Consider the following 21,125-nt stretch of genomic DNA (forward strand, 5'->3'; position numbering starts at 1 on the left):
TGTCTGTGACATCTTTTGATTATCTGCTCCTATCACTGTTGCTTGTCCCTACAACCACCCCACCCTCAACTTCTCTCCCCCTCGCACCCCACCTTAAACCAGCTTATATTTCACCCCTCTCCTAACTATACTCAGTTCTGCTGAAGGGTCGTGAGGACTCGAAACGTCAACTCTTTTATTCTCCACCGATGCTGCCAGACCTGCTGAGTTTTTCCAGGTAATTCTGTTTTTGTTTTGGATTTCCAGCATCCGCAGTAGTTTTTTGTTTTTATCGCTGTGTTCCTCCTCCGATCTGTAGGTGCCAGTGTCAGTAACGCAGCCTGGGAGGGGCTGCTCTTGCCTCCTTCGGATCCTCGTCAGCTCTCCTTCCCCAGCGCCCACCGCCGTGGGCTCGCGGGGCACGCCGGGAGTTGCTGTCCCAAAAAACCCGGATGTCGTGGGAAAGGCAGAACAGGAAAGGCGGGGAAGACTACAAGTCCCGGCATCCCCTGGGTGCCGCTAGGGACAGTCAGCCTTGTGAGGAGAGTCGGTTTCTGGAGCCTCGGTGGCGGTGGCGGAATCAGAGCGGGATCAGTGCGCGTCACCACCCGGATCACAGCGGGACCAAAGAGGGACCAAAGCGGGTCACCACCGGGATCACAGCGGGACCAAAGAGGGATCAAAGCGGGTCACCACCGGGATCACAGCGGGACCAAAGCGGGCGTAGCGCTCTGAGCAGCTGTCACACTATGGCCGGGGCGATGGCCATCCTGGGTGAGTGTCCCCCGTCTCCGGGATCAGTCTGTGTCCACAGGGCATCTTACACAACAATCTCCTATTATATACATTGATCATATATCCCTATAGTCTCACAGCCTATAGACCTATCTCCCATTATATACATTGATCATATATTCCTATAATCTCACTGCCGATAGACCTATCTCCCATAATATACATTGATCATATATTCCTATAATCTCACTGCCGATAGACCTATCTCCCATAATATACATTGGTCATATATCCCCATAGTCTCACAGCCTATAGACCTATCTCCCATTATATATGTTAATCATATATCCCTATAGTCTCACAGCCTATGGACCTATCTCCCATTATATACATTGATCATATATTCCTATAGTCTCACAGCCTATGGACCGATCTCCCATTATATACATTGGCCATATATCCCTATAGTCTCACTGTCTATAGACCTATCTCCCATTATATACATTGACCATATATCCCAATAGTCTCACAGCCTATAGACCTATCTCCCATTATATATGTTAATCACATATCCCTATAGTCTCAAAGCCTATGGACCTATCTCCCATTATATATGTTGATCATATATTCCTATAGTCTCACAGCCTATAGACATATCTCCCATTATTTATGTTAATCACATACCCCTACAGTCTCTCAGCTGATGGACCTATCTCCCATTATATACATTGATTATATATTCCTATAGTCTCACTGCCTATAGACCTATCTCCCATTATATACATTGGCCATATATCCCTATAGTCTCCCACCTATAGACCTATTTCCCATTATATACATTGATCATATATCCCTATAGTCTCACTGCCTTTAGACCTATCTCCCATCATATACATTGATCATATATCTCTATATTCTCACTGCCTATAGACCTGTCTCCCATTATATATGTTGATTGTATATCCCTATAATCACACTGCTTACAGAGCAGCACAGCATCTGTTCGATATATACTAACATCTCTGGTAACCACACACTAGGAAGAATATGAAGGCTTTAGAAAGAGTGCAGAAAAGATTCATGCGCATGATTCCAGGAATGGGGAACTTCAGTTACATGGATAGATTGGGGAAGCCGGGACTGTTTTAATTGGAGAAGAGAAGGCTGAGAGGAGATTTGATAGAGGTGCTCAAAATCATGAGGTGTCTGGATAGACTAGATAGGGAAAAACTGTTCCCATTGGAGGAAGGATCGAGAACCAGAGGTCTCAGATTTAAGATAATTGACAAAAGAACCAGAGGTGACAGGAGGAAAAACATTTTTTACCCAGCAAGTGGTTAGGATCTGGAATGCACTGCCTGAGTGTGTGGTGGAGGCAGATTCAATCATGGTTTTCAAAAGGGAACTGGATAAGCGTCTTGATGAGAAAAAAAATTGCAAGGCTATGGGGAAAAGGCAGAGATGTGGGACTAGCTAAATTGCCCTTGCCAAGCTGAATAGCCTCCTGTGAATAACCATGCTATGATGTCCCATTATATATGTCTATCATATATTCCTCTCTTAACATAGAGCAATATAGCATCTCCTAGAGATGTACCAGCATCTTCCATTATATACAGACATCTATCATGTATCCCTACAATAACACGACTTAGAGAAATGTAATGCTGCTTGTTACCTCCTATCATCTTATTTTAGATGTCCTCATAGTAACTTTGTACTTATGGAGCAGTATTTGCTTGTATTTATTTGATATAAACCTGTCATCTTGTATATATAATTCTTAGCTGTAGGAAATAAATATATCGATCTGTATGATATTTCCCGGTGTATAAAATAAATATGTACATATATAGATGTGTATATAATCTCTTCCTGTGCATGCTGTGTGTTTATAAATATCCAAAATATGTAATTTTTGCATATAATTTATTTATTTGTGTAGATATATGTTTTATGCATATTCTATGTGTATACCCTGCCTTTGCTTTTGGGTTAATGCTCAGCTGTGTTGCCCGCATGATCACATGGCCTGCTGACGCTCATGGTGTCGGGTCACATGAGGCTAGTGGCCACTTGGCTGCCTACTGAAGGGCCCTTGTGGAGATGGGGGGTAAGGTCCCTGGTTAAAAGGGCACCTTCAGAAAGAGCGGGGGAGAAGTTCCAGTGAAGTTAGCGTCATTGTTGAACATGTTCTGGAAGGTCATCGTGCACATGTTGACGTGTGATTTCGGTACTGGGTGTTACAGTATTTTTAACTGTGCCCTGAATATCCTTCAATCCCAATCTGTGCTCCTGAAAACAAACCAAACATTAGATGTATTTTTGTCGAGATAAGATCCAAAGCATTTGGTGCAGGAGGTATTTTTTGGAGAGCTGGCGTTTGTTGATTAAAGAGGTGACATTTTTGTTGGCAGTGCAAAGCCTTCTGAGAAAAATAACTTTGTATTAATTTGAACTTGAAAGGATGCGTGTTACTCATTGGGATGTCAGTGTTACTGTACTGGACACTGAATATGACTACCTCTTACTGTGCCAGACAATATATGTATACAGGGGAGTATGGTAGTGCAGTGGCTATGTCACTGGGCTAGTAATCTAGGGGGATAAAATTCCTGAACTTTGTATTTAGATTCAGTTTTAAAAGAATAGATAAACCTGCAAGCAAAAAGCTGGCTTCAGTAAAAGTAACTATGATGCTGTTCGATTGACATAAAACTTAGCTGGCAAGAAAATCTTCCATCCTTATCCTGTCTGGCCTTTGTGACTCCAATCCCACATGGTTTTTAACTGCTTCTGAAATGACCGCTCAACTGTGTCAATACAGGGCATCCAGGGATGAGCAATAACTGTTGACCTTTCCAGTGAAGCCCACATCTTGGCGATGAATTATGTTCTAAAATTATTACTGTAGCAGGCATTGTGTTAGTGAGCTGGGGAATTGAGCAGAATTGCATCAGTAAACTCTCATCCAGTGAAGGTTGCACTGAGGCACATAGCTCTGCATCCAAAATCCTAGGCAGATTGAGAGCTATGTTTTTAGTATTGGGCTGTGATGTTCCCCTCTAATTTTCCCCTTTTGTTGATTGAGGAAGGAGTGTTAGCCAGGGTTCCAGGAGAGATCTGTTTTCTTTTGGACAGTAGTCCAGGAGCTTACTGGGGTGGCAGTTGTTCCTTGCTGAGTGAACCCTATAGCGAAGACTTCAATTGACAGCAGGATCAGGCTCATCTGCGATGCATCTCTGGTCAGTCAGCCTCCAGACACTCAGTATCCAGGGCACATCACGTAAAGTGTGACTCTTGTATAAATGCGATTGGATTGTGGAACAATACTGCCACAAGTATCATAGGAACATAGAAAATAGGAGCAGGAGTAGGCCATTCGGCCCTTCGAGCCTGCTCCACCATTCATTATGATCATGGCTGATCATCCAACTCAATAGCTTGCTCCTGCTTTCTCCCCATATCCTTTGATCCCTTTTGCCCCAAGAACTATATCTAACTCCTTCTTGAAAACATACACTGTTTTGACCTCAACTACTTTCTGTGGTAGCGAATTCCACAGACTCACCACTCTCTGGGTGAAGAAATTTCTCCTCATCTCAGTCCTAAACGGTCTACCCCGTATCCTTAGACTGTGACCCCTGGTTCTGGACTCCCCCACCTTCGGGAACATCCTTCTTGCATCTACCCTGTCTAGTCCTGTTATAATTTTATAGGTTTCTATGAAATCCCTCCTCATTCTTCTGAACTCCAGCGAATATAATCCTAACCGACTCAATCTCTCCTCATATGTCAGTCCCGCCATCCCAGGAATCAGTGTGGTAAACCTTCGCTGCACTCCCTCTATAGCATGAACATCCTTCCTCAGATAAGGAGACCAAAACTGCACACAATATTCCAGGTGTGGTCTCACCAAGGCCCTATATAATTGCAGCAAGACACCCCTGCTCCTGAACTCAAATTCTCTGGCTATGAAGGCCAACATACCATCTGCCTTCTTTATCACCTGCTGCACCTGCATGCTTACCTTCAGCGACTGGTGTACGAGGACACCCAGGTCTCGATGCACATTACCCTCTCTCAATTTATAGCCATTCAGATCATAATCTGCCTTGCTGTTTTTGCTACCAAAGTGGATAACCTCACATTTATCCACATTATACTGCATCTGCCATACATTTACCCACTCACTCAGCTTGTCCAAATCACACTGAAGCATCTCTGCATTCTCCTCACAGCTCACCCTCCCACCCAGCTTTGTGTCAGTTGCAAATTTGGAGATACTATATTTAGTTCCCTCATCTAAATCATTAATATATATTGTGAGTAGCTGGGGTCCCAGTACCAATCCCTGCGGCACCCCACTAGTCACTGTCTGCCATTCGGAAAAAGACCCGTTTATTCCTACTCTTTGTTTTCTGTCTACCAACCAGTTTTCTATCCATCTCAATACACTACCCCCAATCCATGCGCTTTAATTTTACACACTAATCTCTTATGTGGGACTTTGTCAAAAGCCTTCTGAAAGTCCAAATAAACCACATTCACTGGCTCCCCCTCATCAACTCTACTAGTTACATCCTCGAAAAATTCCAGTAGATTTGTCAAGTGTGATTTCCTTTTCATAAATCCATGTTGACTCTGTCCGATTCTGCCACTGTTTTCCACACGCTCAGCTATTAAATCTTTAATAATGGACTCTAGAATTTTCCCTACTACCGACGTCAGGCTGACTGGTCTATAATTCCCTGTTTTCTCTCTACCTCCCTTTTTAAATAGTGGGGTTACATTAGCTATCCTCCAATTTGTGGGAACTGTTCCAGAGTCTATAGGATCTATGAAACTCAAACTGAGTGTCAGTGAACAGGTTGTTGCTGAGTAAGTGCCTTTGATAGCACTGTTAATGACAGCTACCACCATTGTGAGCACTTTCCAAACTGGAGAAATAAATAAAGGACTTGCATTTATATAGCATTTTTCACAATCTCCGGACATCCCAAGCCTCTTCACAGCCAATGAAATACTTTTTGAAATATAGTCACTGTCGTAGGAAACACAGCAGCCAATTTGCACACAACAAGCTCCCACAAACAACGATGTGTTAATGACCATTTTTATTTAATGGTGTTGATTGAAGGATAAATATTGGTCAGGACATTGGGAAGCACTCACCTACTTTTCCTAGAATAGAACCTTGGGATCTTTTACATGCACCTAAGAGGACAGACATGGCCTTGGGTTAACATTTCATCTTCAAGATGGCACCTCCAACAATGCAGCACTCCCTCAATACTACACTGGAAGAGTCAGCCTAGAACATGGGCTCGTGTCTATAGAGTGGAGACTTGAACCCACTAGATTCTGACTCCGAGGTGAGGATGATATCGCTGAACCACTGACATAAGTACAAATGAGATTACCGCACACTTTTTTTTCCTCTCCTTCCCTGATATTATTTTAGTGAACGGTGTGATGCGCTGATCAGGTGAAAAAAGACAGTTTAAAAATGTCTCTACGGTGATTAAATGCAAAATGCCCAATGTCAAGCTTGCTTCTCCTCAGTAGCTGTAGTGATTTAAATTAACTCGTAGAGTGCTCATAGCAATGCATACAAATGTGAAATCTCATCCCAGTTGGTTTGTTTTTCCTCCCTGTTCTGTGTCTTTCTCTCTCTCTTCCTCTTTCTCTCTCTTCCATCCCTCTCCCTCTTTCTCTCCTCTCTCTCTCGCCCTCTCTGTCTCACCTCCCACCCCCTCTCCTACCCCCTCTCTATCTCTCTCACCCTCTCTCTCTCTGTCTCTGTCTCTCACCCTCTCTCTCTCTCTCTCTCTCTCTCTCTCTCTCGCGCACTCCCTTTCTCTCTCTCACTCTCCTGGGCATGGATGCCATATGCCCTCTGGAACCCCATATGCCCACCTTTCATGTGAATCTGGACTGTGAGCTGTTCAACTAATAAACCATAACAGTCTCTATTTAACATTCCTGCCACACTCTCAGTACTGGCACCAGGGGTGTCAGCCTGGATTTTGAGCTCAAGATTCCCGACAGGGGCTCGAACCCACAATCTTCTGACTCTAATGAAAATGCTATGGCTAATGTCAAAGGTATTATTCCTTATCCAGAGTTCCTGTGTGTACCTTTACCCAGTGTACTAGTTCCTCATTGGTGAATCTATGGCCACAAAAACCAATGAGATAATGACCAGGTGTTTTTTTAACGGAAGTTCGTTGAGAGAGAATTGGCCTGGACACCGGAGAGAATTCCCTAATTTTATTCCAGTTGTGTTGTGGGCCTTTTACTAAGGGGGCAGGTGGACTCAGTTTATAAATGTCATCTCTGACAATGCAGTGCTCCCTCAGTACTGCACTGGAGTGTCAGTCTAGATTTTGTGCTCAAGCCTCTGGAGTGGGATTTAAACCCAGAACCTTCGGACTTAAAGGGAGTGTTTTGTCCATTGAGTAACAGTTGGGTTTTTGTTGGGTTTTTGGTTGAGTGAGCAGGAGGCACTCAAAGAGAAAGACACCGCACTATAGCTTCGCTCGAGTTTCGTCTTGTCTGGTTTGAAGTGGTCTCTCACTCGGGTTCTTGTATTTCCCCAGGCTCCTCTATCCTGGCCCTCCTATTGGCTGGGTACTTGGCACAGCAGTACCTGCCCCCACCCAAACCGAAGGTGATCGGCGTGGACCTTGGCACCACCTACTGCTCGGTTGGCGTTTTCCAGCCTGGCACTGGCAAGGTGGAGGTGATTGCAGACAAGGCTGGGCGGAAGAGTTTGCCAAGTGTGGTGTTGTTCACCGACCAAGGGATACTGGTAGGGTACGAGGCGCAGGAACTGGCAGATGCCAACCCACTGAACACTGTGTACGATGCTAAACGCTTCATAGGGAAGCGCTTCACACCGGAGGAACTGAGGACTGAAAGCAGCCGCTACCAGTTTAAGGTAATGATGGAAGTGTTTTGATCATTTATTCCAACTCTGGGCGCAGCACAATTTTTAGGAAGGGGCTGGCCAATGCCTTGGAGGGAGCGCAGAAGCAATTTACTGAAATGGTACCAGGGATGAGAGAAACAAAGGTTGTTCCACATGGAGTAGAGATGGATAAGAGAAAACTTCAGGAGGACATAGACAGTGAATAAAATATAGCACAGAAACCTGAAGTGATCGATTTTGGACGGAAGAATGAGAAGAGGCAATCCTTAAAGCAAGAAGGTTAAGACAGAGATGAGGAAGAATTTCTTCTTGCAGGAGGTTACTGTTTGGAATGCACTTCTTTAGAGAGTGGTGGAGGCCGGGTCATTGAATATATTCAAAGCTGAGTTAGACAGATTTTTGATTGACATGGGAGCCCAGGATTATGAAGGGACAGACAGGAAAGCGGAGCTGACACCAGGACCAGTTAAACCGTGATCTTATCGAATGGCTGAGCAGGGTTGGATGGCCTACTCCTGCTCCTCTTTCCTATGTTCTTACGTTAAGGGGAGATTGACAGAGTTATGAATAAAATTGTGAAGGATTTTGATGGGGTAAATATGGAGAAACTGTTACCAGTGGCAGATGAGTCGGTTACCAGAGGACATAGATTTAAGATATTTAGCAAAAGAATGAGCGAGGCTGGGAGAAAAGAAGTTAGTAGGTGCGACTTCCCTGAAAGGTTGGTGGAGGCAGATTCAATAGTAACTCTCACAGGATGTTAGATATGTACTTGAAAAGGAGAAATTTATAGGGTGTTGGGAAAGAGCAAGGAAGCATTAATTGGACAGTTTTTATTTCAAAGAACCAGCACTGGCACAATGTGCCAAATGGCCTCCTTCTGGGTCATGTAGCTCAAAATGGGTTTTCTACCTGTACGTGTTATAAAGTCTAGTGTGTATGTCACTCCTCAATAAATATCCCTGAGAAGTACAGTACTGATGGGTACTCACTGTATTACGCTGGTGCAATGCTGGTGGGGAGAAGTCTGTCACTTGTTATGATCCCAGCTGATGTTAATCCTGGACTAGCCAGATCCCAGAGTGAAACCTGGCTTGCTGGATCCTAACTTTGTTTTTTTTAAAAAGCGTGGAGCTCAGTTACATTGTTACATCTGACACATTCACAAGAGTCTGCCAGTTAAAAAAGAATAATTTTTACTTTTGTATTATTCATGCATGGGATGTGCCCAGTATTTATTGCCCATCCCTAATTGCCCTGGAGAACTGCATGGCTTGCTAGGCCATTTAAGAGTTAACCATGTTGCTGTGGGTCTGGAGCTACACGTAGGCCAGACCAGGTAAGGATGGCAGATTTCCTTCCCTTTTACGATAATCGACAATAGTTTCATGGTCATTATTAGACTTTTAATTCCAGATTTTTTTATTGAATCTGGAGCATTGGTCTAGTAACAATACCACTCAGCCACTATATTACCACTATACCAATACCACTATATTACACGAGACAAAAACAGTTGGAAAGATTTCAATACAGTTAACAGAAAATGATTCAAACTCACACTATTCCTTTTATCGCAGCAACCTTTACAGACACAAAACTCCAGTGACGATTTATCACTGTCTCAACACCGAGGTTTCTTGCTTGGGTTAGCTCAACTTCAAACAGTTTTCTTCCAGTCGACTTCTGAGTTTTCACTAGATGCTTTTCTTCAGCTGGTATCTCTCCCTGAGACACCCAAAAGCTGAAATCTAAACTCACTATTACTTCAACTTCAGGGCAAACACATGAGTTTCCTAAACTCAGTTCCCCAGCAGGCTTGCAGGATTTCTTATGAGAAAGATTAGATGTTCTGCCTGCACTCTCTGGTATACACACATTAACTGACCGCCCTTCTGTGGTTCCCTGTCTCTCTCTGTGTCTGGACCCCTCTCGCTAGGCAACAGCACAGTTTTTCTACTTTATTTTTTTAAACTTCATTAAACTACTAACTCCTTGGTAACCCATCTCTTCACATCAGGGGTTAAAAACCTTCATTTAAAATACAAACAGGGCCCCAGACTTCCTGGCAGCCAGCTCACAAAAACTTCAAAATGAAACGAAATCCAGGTTTCACCTTTCTTGACACCCAAGTACAAAATATAATTTAAACTTAAAGGTACACATTGTTCCTAACACACTATATAACACTGGGGTACAGTATTGGTGGGGACAGATCTGTCACTGTAAAACACTGGGTTACAGTACTGGTGGGGACAGGTCTGTCACTGTATGACACTCGGGTACAGTACTGGTGGGGACAGATCTGTCACTGTAAAACACTGGGTTACAGCACTGGTGGTGACAGATCTGTCACTGTAAAACACTGGGGTACAGTACTGGTGGGGACAGATCTGTCACTATAAAACACTGGGTTACAGTACTGGTGGGGACAGATCTGTCACTGTATGGCACTGGGGTACAGTACTGGTGGGGACAGGTCCGTTACTGTAAAACACTGGGGTACAGGACTGGTGGGGACAGATCTGTCACTGTATAACACTGGGTTACAGTACTGGTGGGGACAGATCTGTCACTATGTGACACTCGGGTACAGTACTGGTGGGGACAGGTCTGTCACTATGACACTGGGGTATAGTACTGGTGGGGACACATCTGTCACTGTAAAATACTGGGTTACAGTACTGGTGGGGACAGATCTGTCACTGTATAACACTGGGTTACAGTACTGGTGGGGACAGATCTGTCACTGTAAAACACTGGGTTACAGTACTGGTGGGGACAGATCTGTCACTGTGTGACACTCAGGTACAGTACTGGTGGGGACAGGTCTGTCACTATGACACTGGGGTATAGTACTGGTGGGGACAGATCTGTCACTGTATAACACTGGGGTACAGTACTGGTGGGGACAGGTCTGTCACAATTTAACACTGAGGTACAGTGGCGGGGACAGGTCTGTCACTATGACACTCGGGTACAATACTGGTGGGGACAGGTCTGGCATTGTTGATGGAGTAGGAGCATTTGGAGAGTTTTGGTATTCTTTGTTTCTGTAGCATATTGAGAAATTTGTATATTTTCATTTTACAGATCTTGTACAACAAGGGTGATGCTCAGTTCTCTGTTTTTGCTAATGAATCGTTGCATGTCACGCCTGAGTACATCGGTTCCCAGTTGCTGTTAGAATTGAAGAAGATGGCAGAGCAATACCTGGGGGCACCCGTGAGCAAAGCTGTCATCTCGGTACCAGCAGAGTTTGACGAGAGGCAGAGGAACCACACAGTGAAAGCTGCACAACTGGCAGGTAAGCAGGCTGCTTGCCATCTCGTGGTGACATCGCATCAGGTTCCTTTCATCTCTGGTTGGCATCTTTGCCTAATTTGTGGCAGGTTAATTGGCTCAGGGCACTGAGGAGAACTCTTCTATTAAATAGTGGCCATGGGATCTTATGCATTCCCTTGAGAAGGGGAGTTGGAGCCTCAATGTAAAGCCTCATTGAAAAAATGGCACCTCTGATAGTGCAGCATTGACTCAGCACTGCAAGTGTCAGCCTGGATTACGTGCTCAAGTCTCTGCAGTGAGATAACATTAATTCAACCTCGATAACACCATTAGTGACAGACCAGTACCACATCCTAGTGTTATACGGTGACAGACCCATACACAACAGTGTTGTATGTACCCTAGTGTTATACAGTGACAGACCTTTCCACACCAGTACTGTACCCCGGTGTTATGTTATACAGTGATAGACCTGTACCCATTAGTATTATACCCTAGTGTTATAGTGACAGACCTGTTCCCACCAGTACTGTAACCCAGTGTTCTACAATGACAGACCTACCCCCACAAACACTGAACCCCAGTGTTATACAGTGACTGACCATTCCCCACCAGCACTGTATCCCAGAATTATACAGTAACAGACCTGTCCCCACCAGCAATGTACCCCAGTGTTATACAGTGACAGACCTGTCCCCACCAGCACTGTAACCTGGTGTTATACAGTGACAGACCTGCACCCACAAGCACTGTACCCAGTGCATACAGTGACAAATCTGTACCCACCAGCACTGTACCCAGTGTATACAGTGACAAACCTGCACCCACAAGCACTGTACCCAGTGTATACAGTGACAGACCTGTACCCACCAGTACTGTACCCCAGTGTTATACAGTGACAGACCTGTCCCCACCAGCAGTGTATCCAGGGTATACAGTGACAGACCTGTCCCCACCAGCAGTGTATCCAGGGTATACAGTGACAGACCTGTCCCCACCAGTACTGTACCCCAGTGTTATACAGTGACAGACCTGTCCCCACCAGCAGTGTATCCAGGGTATACAGTGACGGACCTGTCCCCACCAGTACTGCACCCCAGTGTTATACAGTGACAGACCTGTCCCCACCAGTACTGTACCCCAGTGTTATACAGTGACAGACCTGTCCCCACCAGTACTGTACCCCAGTGTTATACAGTGACAGACCTGTCCCCACCAGTACTGTACCCCAGTGTTATACAGTGACAGACCTGTCCCCACCAGTACTGTACCCCAGTGTTATACAGTGATAGACCTGTCCCCACCAGTACTGTACCCCAGTGTTATACAGTGACGGACCTGTCCCCACCAGTACTGTACCCCAGTGTTATACAGTGACGGACCTGTCCCCACCAGTACTGTACCCCAGTGTTATACAGTGACGGACCTGTCCCCAGGGGTACTGCACCCAGTGTTATACAGTGACGGACCTGTACCCACCAGCACTGTACCCCAGCATGAAACGGTGACAAACCTGTCCCCACCAGTACTGTACCCCAGTGTTATACAATGATAGTCCTGTCTCCACCAGTACTGTACCCCAGTGTTATACAGTGACAGACCCGACCCCACCAGTACTGCACCCACCGTTATACAGTGACAGACCCGTCCCCACTAGCACTGTACCCCAGTGTTATACAGTGACAGTACTGTACCCCAGTGTTATACAGTGACAGACCTGTCCCCACCAGCACTGTACCCCAGCGTTATACTGTGACTGACCTGTCCCCACCAGCACTGTACCCCAGCGTTATACAGTGACAGACCCGTCCCCACTAGCACTGTACCCCAGTGTTATACAGTGACAGTCCTGTCCACACCAGTACTGTACCCCAATGATATGCTGAACAATCTGCTGACATACAAGAGTGATATCACTGAGCCAAGATTGACTCTGTACTTTATTGAAGTGTAGTTGTTATTGTCAGGTGAGAAACTCGGCAGCCAAACTCTACACAACAAGATTCCGCTACAATAACTGAGCGTGCAGCTCATTTGCTTTTTTTAACCTGTGTTGAGGTGGAGGTGATTGAACATGAAGTCCATAGAATTCCCTGCACCAATCTAGAAGCAGGCAGGTGGAGACCCAATTTAACATCTCATCTGCAACTAGCATTGAAGCACACGTTACTCCTGTCCAAGTCTGAGAATAGGGCTTCAGCTGCCAACACCTGAAGCGTTATGCCAAGTGAGCCAAGCTGAAAGATTTTGAGGTTTGCTTGCTTTTGGTCAGGAGCAGGAGCACGGTAACCTGGATACACAGTGTCCCTTCACCATCCACAGAGCAGCATGGTCCCAGCATTAACTGTTCTCTTTAATCATTGCACTCATCAAAGTGAGGAACGCTACTTCTGTGGAGTAGCTCACTTAACATTAAACACTCCCAGGGCAGGTAGAGCACAGGTCAGATACAGTATAAAGCTCCTTGTGCCGTACAGATCGACATTCTGACCCTTCACTTACATGGTTCAGCTTCCCACACAGTGATGCTGTGCTCGGGGTCGTTCATTTCCTGCCACACTACAGTTGGCCTTGTTCTGTGAAGGTCCATTCCCTACAGGAACTGACTTGTGACGGTCTAAAGTGATGTCATATTTTATCCTTATAGCCAGTGGAGATGCACCCATCACTTTGAACTGATTTCAAGCCCACCAGGGAGATGAAATCTCTGAACTTGCTGCCTCAGTTCATATAGGATGCACTTGATGTTTTGATGTGTGAAAATGTCTAGATGGTTAAAGTAACTGCAGGAGGTGGAAATAAATCGCCCTCATAGACAGCTGGCTGCCATGAGGTGAACAGTACTTCATGTAGAAATGAGGGAGATGAGGTTATAGCTGTAATGTACAGACTGATTTCAGCATGACAATTTCAGACTTTGACTGCGAATACAATAAGTAACAATGCCTTTGCCTACTGTTGAAGAGAATTGAGAAGAGGATTCTTGAACATCAGAATGTGTGTTAGAAACAAGAAAACATAGCTCAACCTTCCTTTCCTATGGATCAGCACACCAGTCCACCCTCACACCGCATCCCTCAATCCTTCCTGTCCACCCTCTCACCACATCCCTCAACCCCTCCTATCCACCCTCTCACCACATCCCTCAACCCCTCCTACCCACCCTCTCACCACATCCCTCAATCCCCCCGTCCACCCTCTCACCGCATCCCTCAATCCCTCCTACCCACCCTCTCACCACATCCCTCAATCCCTCCTACCCACCCTCTCACCGCATCCCTCAACCCCTCCTACCCACCCTCTCACCGCATCCCTCAATCCCCCTGTCCACCCTCACACCGCATCCCTCAACCCCTCCTACCCACCCTCTCACCGCATCCCTCAATCCCCCCTGTCCACCCTCTCACCACATCCCTCAAACCCTCCTACCCACCCTCTCACCACATCCCTCAATCCCTCCCACCCACCCTCTCACCGCATCCCTCAATCCCTCCTACCCACCCTCTCACCACATCCCTCAATCCCTCCTACCCACCCTCTCACCACATCCCTCAAACCCTCCCACCCACCCTCTCACCATATCCCTCAATCCCTCCCACGCACCCTCTCACCATATCCCTCACTCCCTCCTACCCACCCTCTCACCGCATCCATCAATCCCTCCTACCCACCCTCTCACCGCATCCCTCAATCCCTCCCACCCACCCTCTCACCGCATCCCTCAATCCCTCCTACCCACCCTCTCACCGCATCCCTCAATCCCTCCTACCCACCCTCTCACCACATCCCTCAATCCCTCCCACCCACCCTCTCACCATATCCCTCAATCCGTCCCACGCACCCTCTCACCACATCCCCCAATCCCTCCTACCCACCCTCTCACCACATCGCTGAATCCCTCCTACCCACCCTCTCACCACATCCCTCAATCCCTCCTACCCACCCTCTCACCACATCCCTCAATCTCTCCTACCCACCCTCTCACCACATCCCTCAATCCCTCCCACCCACCCTCTCACCATATCCCTCAATCCGTCCCACGCACCCTCTCACCACATCCCCCAATCCCTCCTACCCACCCTCTCACCACATCGCTGAATCCCTCCTACCCACCCTCTCACCACATCCCTCAATCCCTCCTACCCACCCTCTCACCACATCCCTCAATCTCTCCTACCCACCCTCTCACCACATCCCTCAATCCCTCCTACCCACCCTCTCACCGCATCCCTCAATCCCTCCTACCCACCCTCTCACCGCATCCCTCAATCCCTCCTACCTGCCCTCTCACCACATCCCTCAATCCCTCCGACCCACCTCCTGCCCTCAGCCTGGCCGCCACCTCGCACCCCCCCCAGTCCGGCCGCCACCTCGCGCCCCCCAGTCCGGCCGCCACCTCGCGCCCCCCAGTCCGGCCGCCACCTCGCGCCCCCCAGTCCGGCCGCCACCTCGCGCCCCCCAGTCCGGCCGCCACCTCGCGCCCCCCAGTCCGGCCGCCACCTCGCGCCCCCCAGTCCGGCCGCCACCTCGCGCCCCCCAGTCCGGCCGCCACCTCGCGCCCCCCAGTCCGGCCGCCACCTCGCGCCCCCCAGTCCGGCCGCCACCTCGCGCCCCCCAGTCCGGCCGCCACCTCGCGCCCCCCAGTCCGGCCGCCACCTCGCGCCCCCCAGTCCGGCCGCCACCTCGCGCCCCCCAGTCCGGCCGCCACCTCGCACCCCCCAGTCCCATCGCCACCTCGCACCCCCCAGTCCGGCCGCCACCTCGCACCCCCCAGTCCGGCCGCCACCTCGCAACCCCCAGTCCGGTCGCCACCTCGCACCCCCCAGTCCCACCGATACCTGGCACCCCCCAGCCTGGCCGCCACCTCACACCCCCCAGTCCAGCCGCCACCTCACACCCCCCAGTCCGGCCGCCACCTCACACATCCCAGTCCCACCGCTACCTGGCACCCCCCAGTCCGGCTGCCACCCTGCGTCCCTTAATTGTTGCTGCTCCCAGTAGCACATCAGTCATCCCTCGACACCATTTACACTGTTTATAGTGTCCTTTCCTGGTAACTTAATCCACAGATTGATTACACTTGGTGGGGATAGGGAGGTAAGTTCCACCTGAGCTCTCTTTTGAAAATGTTTTTTGTGTATGTGCATGTAAACGTACTATAATTTTCTCACTCCAGCGGGCGAGTCGTGTTAGCGCCACCCCAGCCACTATTAGTGCCTCGAGGGCTGCGAATCAGTTTAGTGAGACTGACTGTTTGTGTTGCAGGATTGGACATTCTGCGAGTGATCAATGAGCCAACAGCAGCTGCCATGGCCTACGGGCTTCACAAGGTGGACGTTTCCAACGTGCTAGTGGTGGACTTGGGGGGTGGCACCTTGGATGTATCCCTGCTGAACAAACAAGGAGGAATGTTCCTGACCAGAGCAATGGCAGGTAAAGGAGTCATGGTATATGGTTCTGGGTACTGTCACTTCTTTTTGGGAAGGATATATTGACCTTAGAAGGAGCACGATGTAGATTGGCCAGAGTGTTACCCGGGTTCCAAGAGTAAGATTATATGAGGAGAGATTACATAAACTGGATTTGTATTCTCATGAATGTAGAAGATTAATAGGTGACTTAATTTGATTTAAATCAATAGAGTCAATAGAGAGAAACTTCTTTTCTACTGGTGGGGGAAGTTTAGAATGAACATAAGAAAAGGGAGCTGAAGGAGGCTGTTCAATCCTTCAACTCTGCTCTGCCGTTCAATAAGATCAAGGTTGATCTTCTACTTCACATTCCTGCACTGTCCCCATACCTCTGAGTTCCCATATTACCCAAATATCTATCTGTCTTGAATTCCTGCCTTGAACATACTCAATGACTGTGCATCCACAGCTTGCTGGAGTAGAAAATTCCAAAGACAAGGGTATGTTCAGGAGACTTTATTTTTGTTTATTCATTCACTGGATGTGATGTCATGGGCTCGGCCAGCATCTATTGCCCATCCTTTGAGTCACCCCAAGGTGGTGTCTGAAGGTGGTGGTGAGCTGCCTTCTTGAACCGCTTCAGTCCATGCGGCGTAGGGACACCCACAGTGCTGTTAGGGAGGAAGTTCCATGATTTTGACCCAGCGACAGTGAGGGGACGGTGATATATTTCCAAGTCAGGATGGTGAGTGGCTTGGAGGGGAACTTGCAGGTGGTCGGTGTTCCCATGCATCTGCTTTCCTCGTCTTTCTCAGTGGTAGAGGTCACGGGCTTGGAAGGTGCTGTTGTAGGAACCCCCTCGCTGAGCAGCTGCAGTGCATCTTGTAGATGGAACACACTTGCTGCCAGAGATGGTTAGGTTAGGAAAGACTTCATGCAAGGGCTGATAGAAGTGTGGAACTCCCTCCCACAATGACCAGGAGATCTTAGTTCAACTAATAGTTTTAATTCTGGAAGGCGATGGATTTTTGCTAGACAAACATTTTAAGGCGTTAGCATACAAATCAGCCATGAGCTTATTGAATGGCAGAAGGGGCACAGAGGGCAGAATGGCCTCCGAGGGCAGAATGGCCTCTTCCAGTCCCTGTATTCCTAACTGGGATAGCACTCGCCCAAGTATTTGTCGCTTAATAGGATGAAGGATGCTTGTGTTGGGGAACAGAGCTCCTTCCATTCATGTTCCCAGCACCAGCCGCACCTCAGACCAGGGCACCCAGGTCTTTAGACTTTCTAACATGGTAACAGTTTGCGTTATGGTGGTTAATATTCCAGTGCAAAGTTTAAATCCTGTTCCTATATCAATTTTAGCTAATACTAAGGGATAAAGAAAGAAAGACTTGCATTTCTATCACACCTTTCACACTCTCTGAAATATATAAAGTGCTTTACAACCAGTGAAGCTCTTTTGAAGTGAGGTCATTTTGTAGTGTAGATCTTAGTATTCTGATTTAAAACTTATCCACTAATAAGGCAAAATCCTTTTCCAAATCTCCAAATTTTAAATGGGTCACGTCAACAGATACAACAGATATGAAAATAGAGTACTTGTCTCCGTTTCAAAGAGGACTGGGAAATGGAACTCTGTGTCAACATGACCCATGGCCTCAGATTGGATTCTCCCAAGAAGAAGGGCAGAAAAAGCATGGGCAGAAATTTCCCCTTGTTGGGGGGGGGAAGTTTAAGAGCGGGCGCGCAGAGGTGCGCATCTGATCGCTGCCATTTTACATGGGCGGGCCAATTGTGGGAGATTCCCTGAGCTGAGAGTGCACTCTTTCGCGCACTGATCTCCCTAAGGCTAAGCCCTGTCTCAGGGAGATTGGCTCTACAATAAAAAATCTGAAAAATGGAAAAAAAATTCCCTGACATGTCCCCCCTCATGTGACACTGTCACATGAGTTGGGACATGTCCATCACTTTTAAATACACTTTAATTGTATGTTGTAAAACTTACATGAAACCTCATCCCGCCTGTGGTTGAGGTTTTATGCTTTTCCTAATTCCCGCTAGTGCTCCCGGCCTGCCCACCAACCTAAAGGTTGGACGGGCAGGTCCATTAATTAGTTTAAATACTTTGTCAATGGCCTCAATTGGCCTCAGGTAGCACAGCTGATTCTGCTGAGCACCCAATACCTGAAAATTTAAATAGGGCGGGATGACGTCGGGAGTACTGCCCGACGCCATCCCGGGTCATTTTACCCAGCGGCGAGCGAGCCCCGCCCCCTGCTTGCCGGCCGGGAAATCCTGGCCCATGGGTTAAATGCAGAGTAAAGCTCCCTCTACACTGTCCCCATCAAACACTCCCAGGACAGGTACAGCATGGGGTTAGATACAGAGTAAAGCTCCCTCTACACTGTCCCCATCAAACACTCCCAGGACAGGTACAGCACGGGGTTAGATACAGAGTAAAGCTCCCTCTACACTGTCCCCATCAAACACTCCCAGGACAGGTACAGCACAGGGTTAAATGCAGAGTGAAGCTCCCTCTACACTACCCAATCAAACTCTTGCAGAGCAGGTACAGCACAGGGTTAGATACAGAGTGAAGATTTTTATGTTTGAAATATTATAGGGATAGAGCAGTGAGAGGACCACCACTAATTGGATAACTCTTTCAAAAAGCCAACACAGGCACAATGGGCCGAATGGCCTCACTTTTTTATTCATTTATGGGATGTGGGTGTTGTTGGCTAGGCTAGCTTTTATTTTCCATCCCTAATTGCCCTTGAGATGCTGGTGGTGTGTTGCCTTCTTGAACCGCTGCAGTCCCTGTGGCGTAGGTACACCCACAGCGCTGTTAGAGAGGGTGTTCCAGCGTTTTGACCCAGCGACAGTGAAGGAACAGTGATATATTTCCACGTCATGATGGAGGGTGCCTTGGAGAGTGGTGGTGCTCCCATGCTGCCCTTATCCTTCTAGATGGCAGTGGTCATGGGTTTGGAAGGTGCTGTTTAAGGAGGATTGGTGAGTTCCTGCAGTGCATCTTGTAGATGGTACACACTGCTGCTACTGTGCATCGGCGGTGGAGGGAATGAATGTTTGTGGAAGGGGTGCCAATCAAGCGACCTGCTTTGTCCTGGATGGTGTCAGGCTTCCTGAGTGTTGTGGGAGCTGTGCTCATCCAGGCAAGTGGAGAGTATTCCATCACACTCCTGACCTGTGCTTTGTAGATTATGGACAGGCTTTTAGGAATCAGGTGGTGAGTTACTCGTCGCAGCATTCCTAGCTTCTGACCTGCTCATGTGGTGCAAGATTCTAATCTGTCCAAGCTATTTATTTATGCAGGCAATAACCAGTTGGGCGGCCAGGATTTCAACCAGCGGTTGCTGCAGTTCCTGTTTAACCAGATACACCGGCAGTATGGAACTGTGCCGACCCAAAAGCAAGATGTGCACCACCTGCGCCAAGCCGTGGAAGCAGCCAAACTGAACCTGACCCTCTACGACTCGGTGCTAATCCAGGTGCCGCTATCACTGCCGGACCCCAGGCATCCCACTGAAGGAGGAGATGAGGACAGTGGCAGAAGCAGCAACGTTTTGTTTAAAGAAATAGTGACCAGGGATCTGTTTGAGGAGCTGAACCGAGACCTGTTCGAGAAGATCCTGGACCCCGTGGAGGACGTGCTGTCCCGTGGTCACCTGGGACGGTACGAGGTGGACGAGATCGTGCTTGTCGGCGGCTCCACCCGCATTCCTCGAATACGCCAGGTTATCCGCGAGTTCTTCGGCAAGGAGCCAAACACCTCGGTGGATCCTGACCTGGCGGTGGTGATTGGTGTTGCCATACAGGCAGGGATCATGGGAGGCTCTTGGCCCCTGCAGGTCAGTGCCCTAGAGATTCCCAACAGGCATTTACAGAAAGTGAACTTCAACTAATGGATTCCCATTACCGTCCCCCCTCCCCCTACATTGAACTTAATCCTAAAGGATTGAAAGACGATTATTTTTGTGCGATGGTATGGATCAGAGGTGGGTGAAAGAGCTGTTAGTGTTAACTCACCATTCTCTTCAGATCAACCTCCCAGTCTTCTGTTAAATCATTCCACAAGGTTAGTCATTGTTAATTTTGGGAGCTTTGCTTTTTCAGCACTTTGGAGTCCCATGTTCCTTTTTTTTTAAAACGTGGTTTTTGAGTGAACTGGGTCTGATTAATACTTGGACTGCATTGCACATTGTTTTGAGCCAGTCACCAATGTTGCTGCTTGCTGAAACATTTGTAGAATCTGGGCTTTCGCGATTTGCACCATTTTGTTTTCCTTTCTCACCTCGTTGATGGCTCTCTATGCCAACGTGACTCATCATGTTCCATCAAGCCCAGAGGACTGGGAGAAGTTTGTGGATTTCGGCCACGACCCACACTGTTTCTGTTCTTGACTGATTTGGGCTTTCCTGTAGGATCGGGCTCAGTTGTCACAGGGACAGGTGACGGGAAAAGGCAGGTTGGGTTCCTGTCTCTGCTTGCTCCCCTGTGTTGGGCATTGGACATCGAGTCAAGACAACACTCACTTGTCTTAAACTGGCACTCGAAGAATGAGCAGCCTTCGGAGAGGTACAGAAGTGGGCGGTTGATTCTCGATGGTGATGCCTTCAGGGGAGAGGGGGCGTTAGCGATAAAAGACTGTGGAGTTTAAATATGTCCTGTAAATAGCCTGATGATAGGTTGGATGATGAAGGTACTGACTGTGTGATTGAAGTTCTGAGAGGATTGAGAAGATCTTCTCCAGA

At 47.7% G+C, this 21,125-nt stretch overlaps 1 protein-coding gene across 1 annotated transcript; it reads left to right on the forward strand.

Moving 5' to 3' along the window:
• The first annotated feature begins 681 nt into the window (after positions 1 to 681).
• hspa13 (heat shock protein 70 family, member 13) lies at positions 682 to 20,900 on the forward strand. The gene is made up of 5 exons (XM_078560397.1): positions 682 to 753; positions 7,317 to 7,657; positions 10,742 to 10,955; positions 16,199 to 16,366; positions 19,687 to 20,900. The coding sequence occupies exons 1-5, from the start codon at positions 729 to 731 to the stop codon at positions 20,274 to 20,276; spliced, it is 1,338 nt and encodes a 445-aa protein (XP_078416523.1). The 5' UTR covers positions 682 to 728; the 3' UTR covers positions 20,277 to 20,900.
• The last annotated feature ends 225 nt before the right edge of the window (positions 20,901 to 21,125 follow it).

The sequence above is a fragment of the Cetorhinus maximus genome, chromosome 16 (assembly GCF_964194155.1).
Source record: "Cetorhinus maximus chromosome 16, sCetMax3.hap1.1, whole genome shotgun sequence".
Classification (NCBI taxonomy): domain Eukaryota; kingdom Metazoa; phylum Chordata; class Chondrichthyes; order Lamniformes; family Cetorhinidae; genus Cetorhinus; species Cetorhinus maximus.